At 52.1% G+C, this 7,551-nt stretch overlaps 1 protein-coding gene across 1 annotated transcript in view; it reads left to right on the plus strand.

Moving 5' to 3' along the window:
* The window catches only part of TLN1 (talin 1), a 31,572-nt gene extending 28,713 nt beyond the window's left edge, over window positions 1-2,859 (plus strand). The window contains exons 50-58 of the mRNA XM_010846082.1: window positions 9-71; window positions 196-303; window positions 797-902; window positions 1,098-1,222; window positions 1,325-1,450; window positions 1,559-1,621; window positions 1,731-1,913; window positions 2,062-2,190; window positions 2,302-2,859. Coding sequence (XP_010844384.1) covers window positions 9-71; window positions 196-303; window positions 797-902; window positions 1,098-1,222; window positions 1,325-1,450; window positions 1,559-1,621; window positions 1,731-1,913; window positions 2,062-2,190; window positions 2,302-2,427 — 1,029 coding nt within the window. The 3' untranslated portion in view covers window positions 2,428-2,859. The remainder of the gene's footprint in view (window positions 1-8; window positions 72-195; window positions 304-796; window positions 903-1,097; window positions 1,223-1,324; window positions 1,451-1,558; window positions 1,622-1,730; window positions 1,914-2,061; window positions 2,191-2,301) is intronic.
* Window positions 2,860-7,551: the final 4,692 nt, after the last annotated feature.

The raw sequence follows: 7,551 nt of genomic DNA on the forward strand, positions 1-7,551 counted from the left end.
GCCAGGAGGATGTCATTGCCACAGCCAATCTGAGTCGCCGTGCTATTGCAGATATGCTCCGGGCTTGCAAGGTAGAAATCCCGGCGGTGAGGCAGAAGCGTGAGGCAGCTTGAGGACAGCACGTGGTAGGGGAGAACCTGCAGGGACTTGGGAGCTCTTTGGGATCCTAAGGCTAATGTGTACTCTGTGCTACAGGAAGCTGCCTACCACCCAGAAGTGGCTCCAGACGTGCGGCTCCGAGCCCTACACTTTGGCCGGGAATGTGCCAATGGCTACCTGGAACTGCTGGACCACGTGCTGCTGGTAAGGCGGGAGGTGTCTGCTCCTCACAGCGGCCTCCCTGAATACACAGGCCTCAGGCCCTGCACTGTTCAGATCTCCCCCCCGACCCCACCATCTACTCCCCGAGTGTGTCCTTGTTTCCACATCTCCCTTCCACTGGGGCTCCATCAGTTTTAGCATCTTTGGTTCTCCCACTCACCTCCTCCTCTTTCTCTTGTCTCCTCTCTTCCCGCCTGACCTCCCCCTCCTCTACCTCCTCATCTCTTCTTTCTTCTCATTTCATCCTTCTCCTGGCTCCTTGTCAGCCGGTGAGTGACACACAGCCCCACTGTCTTCACCATGAATGCAGTGTGATGTCTGGCGTGCTCCTGGACAGGCTGTGTGCTGTTTCAGGCTGCAGTGTGGAGCGGCCTAGGGTGGGGGTGGCAGGAGGGGGTGGGGTCTGCCCTGTTTCAAGGGTCAAGGTAGAAGCTGAGATCTGATGCTCTCTCCCCTCTGCCCCCATCTTCCCCAGACCCTGCAGAAGCCAAGCCCAGAATTGAAGCAGCAATTGACGGTGCACTCAAAGCGTGTGGCTGGATCAGTCACTGAGCTCATCCAGGCTGCTGAGGCCATGAAGGGTAAGGGGTGACCAGGGGCAGGGAGGGAAGGGAAACCCTTGTTCTGGGGAGAACTCTGCTTCTGGGAGGCTGCTCAGAGATGGCCTCTGCAGAGTCCTCACAGATGCCAGGCCCTGGTGACAGTAAGCACACTGCCCGGTGCTCCTGATCTCCCTGCTCTGCCTTAGCCCCTTCCCACCTCACTTTGTCCACCAGGAACAGAATGGGTGGACCCAGAGGACCCCACAGTCATTGCTGAGAATGAACTCCTGGGAGCCGCGGCTGCCATTGAGGCTGCGGCCAAGAAGCTGGAGCAGCTGAAGCCCCGGGCCAAACCTAAGGTCAGCCCTGCTCCCTTCTCCTCCGCTCCGCTCAAAGTGTCTGCACCTTCAGCCTCCTCTTACCCTGCATCTCTGTCTGCCACTTCTGTCTCTTTTTTGCAGGAGGCGGACGAGTCCTTGAACTTTGAGGAGCAGATACTGGAAGCTGCCAAGTCCATCGCAGCAGCCACCAGCGCCCTGGTGAAGGCTGCCTCAGCTGCACAGAGGGAACTGGTGGCCCAGGGGAAGGTAAGGACTTGGATACCACCAGCTTTGCCTTCCACATGGCATGATGGTCTCCTCTGGGAGGCTCTCAGGAGGGCACAAGTCTGAGCGGATTCCTGCCCTCCTCCACAGGTGGGCGCCATCCCAGCCAACGCACTGGATGATGGACAGTGGTCCCAGGGCCTCATCTCTGCTGTGAGTGTACAACTCTCCCTGGGCCCCTCTGCACTTCAGGCACTTGAGAGGCTGGAGAGGGGATGGACCAGGGCAGGAGGCACGTTCTAACCTAATCTCCCTGCTTCAGGCCCGGATGGTGGCTGCGGCCACCAACAACCTGTGTGAGGCAGCCAATGCAGCTGTCCAAGGCCACGCCAGCCAGGAGAAGCTCATCTCATCGGCCAAGCAGGTCGCCGCCTCCACAGCCCAGCTCCTCGTAGCCTGCAAGGTCAAGGCCGACCAGGACTCTGAGGCAATGAAGCGGCTTCAGGTGAGGCCCCCTGGCCCATCTCATGTTTCTTGAGCTGTGCTGGTTTCAACTGTCACCCCTGACGTGCTTTCTGCGAGGGAGATGAGGGCCTTGCTCAGCTGGGACCTTCCTGAGTTCTCACCTCACACTGCTCTCTCTCTCCACCCAGGCTGCCGGCAACGCAGTGAAGCGAGCCTCAGACAACCTGGTGAAGGCAGCCCAGAAGGCTGCAGCCTTTGAAGAACAGGAGAATGAGACCGTGGTGGTGAAGGAGAAGATGGTCGGGGGCATTGCCCAGGTAAGTTCTGAGGGACGTCAGCAGGGCAGTCACAATGCCTGCACTGGTTCCCACTCCCCCAGACCCTGATGCACATATTCACTGACTGAGTCCCTGATCTCTGTCCCTCAGATCATTGCTGCCCAGGAAGAGATGCTTCGGAAGGAACGAGAGCTGGAGGAGGCACGGAAGAAGCTGGCGCAGATCCGGCAGCAGCAGTACAAATTCTTACCTTCAGAGCTTCGAGACGAGCACTAGGGCAGCCGCTTGTGTGTATCACAGACCCAGCCCAGAGACTGTGCCTCACTACCAAAGCCTCCTGGGCTGTCGGGCCCAGCCTGCCCAACCCCAGCACCCCCAAGTGCCTGCCAAGCCTCAGGCCTGGTCCCGCCGCACGTTTCCTGGCCCTTCCCGGACTCCAAGTGCCTTCATGCCCTAGGGCCCCCTAAGTGCCTGCCCCTCCCCAGAGTATTAACGTTCCCAGAGTATTATTAACGCTGCTGTACCTCAGTCTGAACCTGCCAGGGCCCCAGCCCGCTCCACCCTGCCAGCAGCTTCCAGCCAGTCCCCACAGCCTCCGCTCTACTCATCCTTTTTTATACTCTCCGCCCCCCACCCCCAGCTACCTGTGGGGGCCAGGGGTGTAAGCCCCAAACAGGTCATGCTCCAATAAAGGTGATTCTGCCTGCAGCCTCAGCCTGGCTTCATGAGGAGGTACCCGCCCCGAGGGCAGGCGGGGAGAGAATGGGATGGAGTGCCGTGGCCCAGCTTGACGGGCTCAGAAGGCTGCCCCGAGGCCCCTTGCTCCCACTACATGCAGAGCCCTAAGTCATCCTAGTCAGGAAGCTGTCCCTGAGCAGTCAGGCCGCTGCTGTCCCTTGCCTCTCAGGCCAGTGCCCACGCCACACCAAGTGTCATTCTTCTGTTCCTGGGACAGCAGCTGCCAGTGCTCTTTGTGGCTGCCAGGGACGCACTCTGTTCTTCATCACTCGTGAACAAACCTAGGCCCTCACCAAGTCCGAATTTTCAAGAAGCAGCTTTGCTGAAAACAAGCCTATGGATACAAGTATCTGAGCCTAAGAGAACTAGGGCCAGATTTGGTTGAGGCAGTTAACAAGCCAAAAATCCAGCCTGAGGCTGCCTCAGGTAGGCTCAACTGTTGACCGGGTTGGGCATTTCCAGCCCCTCCCCAGCCTTGCTGCCACTCCTGCCCAGAACAGCAGTAGAAGGAAAGCAACTGAAAAAGCCAGATCCAAGCATGAGGCCGCATCGTCAGGGGCCAGAGCTCCCCTAATGGCCAGGCGGGTGCTGGGAGCCCTGTGCCAGCTGCCCCGCTCACCTGGAGGTTGAGTGGGGAAGGTGGGGGTGCCGTGCGCTTCCACTTCTCCCACATCTGCCCACATGGCCCACGCCACCTGGCAGCCCTCTCAGATCTGCCACTGTTTTCATGTATGATTCTTCAACCAGCCCTGTTGCTTAGTATGTTACTTCCTTGCTTCTCCCTCCAAGTAGAACACAAGCACCACCCAATCTGCTGCTACTCTTGTCACCTCCTGCCACCTCCTTAAAGGCATGACATCTACTACCCCATTAGAGTAGGTTTAAAGTAGAATGACTTTGTCCTCCCCAGGGCAGCCCATTAGGGAGGTGCCAGCTTCCTACTACCACTTGTGTCACCTGTGATTAATTCATTCAATATTTACTAAGCCAGGCCCAGGCTAAGCGCTGGAAAACACAGATGTATTATCACCTCTCTGACGCAGACTGGCAACTGCAGTCCGTGTGGCTCTGGCCCCCTAACCCCAGATTCAATGTCCTGGCATCGCTGAGGACCTTAGAGATCAAATCCCTTTTACCACTTCCCCAACAAGTGGTAGTCCAGACCGTTTAAACTCCAGATATGAGCCCAGACAGCTGCTGACCCCTGCTACCACTTCCCTGCCATATCCTCAGAAACTGTGACCAATCACGTTCCTGTTGATACTGATGCCTCAGGGAGCCTTCTGGGGAGAGACTCAAATACCTATTAGACCAGCAGTTCTTACAATGTGGTTGACCCTCAGGCCTCTAGGGGTGCCAGCATCCTTTCAGGGGTCCATAAGGTCAAGATTATTTTCATATGGGTTTCCCTGGTGGCTCAGTGGTGAAGAGTCTGCCGGCCAATGCAGATGACACAGGTTCGACCCCTGGTCAGGAAAGATCCCACATGCTGCAGAGCACCTAAGCCCCTGCGCCACAACTGTTAAGCCTGTGCCCTGGAGCCCACACACCGCAACTAATGAAGCCCACGCACCCCAGAGCCCATGCTCCACAAGAGAAGCCACTGCGATGAGCAGCCCACACACTGCAAGGAAGAGTAGCCCTCGCTCACCACAGCTAAAGAAAAGCCAGGCAGCAATGAAGACCCAGCACAGCCAAAAAGGAATAGAAAAAAGACTACTTTCATAGTAATACTAAGACATTATTCTCCTTTCTCAGAGTGTCAGCATTTGCACTGACAGTGAAAGAGCATTTGGCGGGTAAGCTGCCTTAGTGCAAATCAGGGCAGCAGCCCAAACTACCGTAGTCACTGTATTCTTCACCACCATGCACTAAGTGTAAGATATAAATGCTGGCTTCTTCCTGAAGAATGGCCTTGATGAAGTAGCAAAAATTATTCATTTTGTTAAATCTTAGTCCTGTAGTAACAAGTGTTTCAATATTCCGTGTGATGAACTGGGGAGTATGTGTAGAACCTTTCTGGTGCCCACCCAAGTGTGATGGTGTCTCAAGGAAAGCACCTAGACAGTTCTTTGAGCTGAACTGGCTGCTTTTTTCATAGACCACATTTACCTGCAGGAATGACTGACAGACAAACCACAGTTATCAGACTTGAGTAGCTGGCAGATTTTTCTCAAAAACAGAACCTGTCACTTCAGAGAAAACCCTGCCAGTACTTGTTGCCAATGATACAATTCAAAGTTTCAAGTGAAAACTAAAATTTTAGAAAACTTGTGTCTGCCACCATGAGCTTTAGGGCTTCCCCAAACTTAAAACAAGCTTTTCTGTTGAAACCATCATGACTTTTTAAATAACATATAATGAAACATGTTGACATTTGGAACACCTGCATAGCTCAGTGAATCATTTTCCAAATGACCAATGCATGCATGCTGTTACAAAATTATCCAAGTTAAAAAAAAAAATGATCCAACCAAAGTCAATACAGACCAATGGATTTTAATGAAACATTGTACAGGAAGGTTATTGATAGGGTCAGGTTCTTCACTGCAGTTAACCACTAAGAGAATAGTCAAGTCTTGATGTAGGATCAAAGAATAATATCCACAATTGCCCAAAAAGGCTATACATGCTATTGATGCTTGAACAACATGGGTTGTTACATTTATATTGGGATCAATAGATATTTACAGTACTACATGACCAGTGGTTACTTGAATCCAGGGATGCAGAATCATGTATATGGAGGAAGCAAGTAAATAGAGGGTTATGTTATGGATTTTCAACTCCACAGACCCCTGTCACGTTCAAGGGTCAGTGAATTCAAGGGTCAGAAAAGAGGATATCTCTTTTCCAACTACGTATCTGTGTGAGACTAGATTTTCTTCTTAAAGAGTACTTCAAACAACCAACACATAGCAACAGTAGAAAGCACAAGTAGATTTTGAGAATACAGCTGTCTATTATGCCAGATATTAAAGAGATTTGCAAAAATGTAAAACAACTGCCATGCTCTAATTTGGGGATGTGAATATAGTTATTTTTCATTCAAAGTATGTCAACACAGTAATGTGTAATGGGTTTGTTTTATTTTTAATGAATTAATAAACATTGAATTTTTTAATATGGATAGATATAACCTACTCCAACAAAAGCTTTTTGAATCTTCAAACCCCACTTTCAATTTTTAAGAGTGTATATGCTATGCTATGCTATGCTAAGTCACTTCAGTCGTATCCGACTCTGTGCGACCCCATAGACGGCAGCCCACCAGGCTCTCCCGTCCCTGGGATTCTCCAGGCAAGAACACTGGAGTGGGTTGCCATTTCCTTCTCCAATGCATGAAAGTGAAAAGTGAAAGTGAAGTCGCTCAGTCGTGTCCGACTCTGAGCGACCCCATGGATTGCAGCCTAATAGGCTCCTCCGTCCATGGGATTTTCCAGGCAAGAGTACTGGAGTGGGGTGCCATTGCCTTCTCCGTTAAGAGTGTATAGGGTTCTAAAATGAAAAGGTTTGAGAATTGCCCCACTAGACCATGAGTTATCCACAAAGTATCTTCATGTATTCTGAACCTGGTGCACAAAAAATTCACCTGGCAAATGTTTATCAAGTGCCAACTCTATGCCTGATGCTATGCTACAGTGGGGATTCAGAACTGAAACAGAGTCCCTTCTCTGGAGGGTTCACAGACAGGTGGAGAAGCAAACAGGTACAAAAACAGTACCCTTATACTTAAGGGGGACTATGATGAGAATGTTAGTTAGGAGCCTGCAGGAAAAACACGCACCTATGAGGTGGAGAGGGTGGGAGGGAGGAGTCGATAGAGAAGGCTTCTCAGAAAAGCTGACACCTGGTCTGTCTTTACAGCCACCAGGAATCAGCCAAGGGAAGGCAGGGAGAACAGAATGCATAAAAGGTGGAAGCTTTAAGAAAAGAATGGTGATGTCCTGCTCCTGCACTGAGCTCAGTATGAGTGCTACACCAGTACAAGTCTGTGCACTGGGGGTGAGTTTGGAAGTGAAAGAAGGTAGCTTAGAGCTGAAGCGGGCAGGAGCCAAAGCAAAGGGCCTTGTATACCATATTAAGAGATGTGGATTCTTAACATCAAAAGAGGGAGGGCTAAAGGAGGCATTGGCAAGGATTTTAGGGTCCCACTTGCATCAACTTTAAAAAAGATTTTTCTGTCAAGGAGAGTTGGGGAACCAGGAGCAAGACCACAACAGACTCAGGCAGGAGGTAATATAAGGAACTGCCCAAGGCAACCCCAGAGAAGTCTGAGAAGTCTTCTTCATCTGGAGGAAGTACCTCCTACAGGATTAAGGGAACGTGGGGAATGAGGGACACGGGAGCTCTTAATGACTCCCAAGGGTTTGACCCTGGCTACAGGGTGGCTAGAAGCGACTTTTTAAGAGTTTGGGGGAAAAGGAGTCAGTTTTGTCCATATGTAGCAGCAGTCGGCTAAGCACATCTATACATTTCCCCGCCCCCTACCTCCCCGCCCTAACTCGCCCAAGCCGGGGACCCAGGATTCCCACGGTTTCCACCTCACCAGCAAAAGCCAGGCCTCCCACCCGCCTGCCCCTCGGGAACAAGGCTTCCTCCGCCTGGTCTCCCCTTCCCCCCTCCAAGGCAGCTCTCCACTTCCTCTCCACCCCCCACCCC

This window comes from Bison bison, unplaced genomic scaffold, assembly GCF_000754665.1.
Source record: "Bison bison bison isolate TAMUID 2011002044 unplaced genomic scaffold, Bison_UMD1.0 scf7180017864230, whole genome shotgun sequence".
Classification (NCBI taxonomy): Eukaryota; Metazoa; Chordata; class Mammalia; order Artiodactyla; family Bovidae; genus Bison; species Bison bison.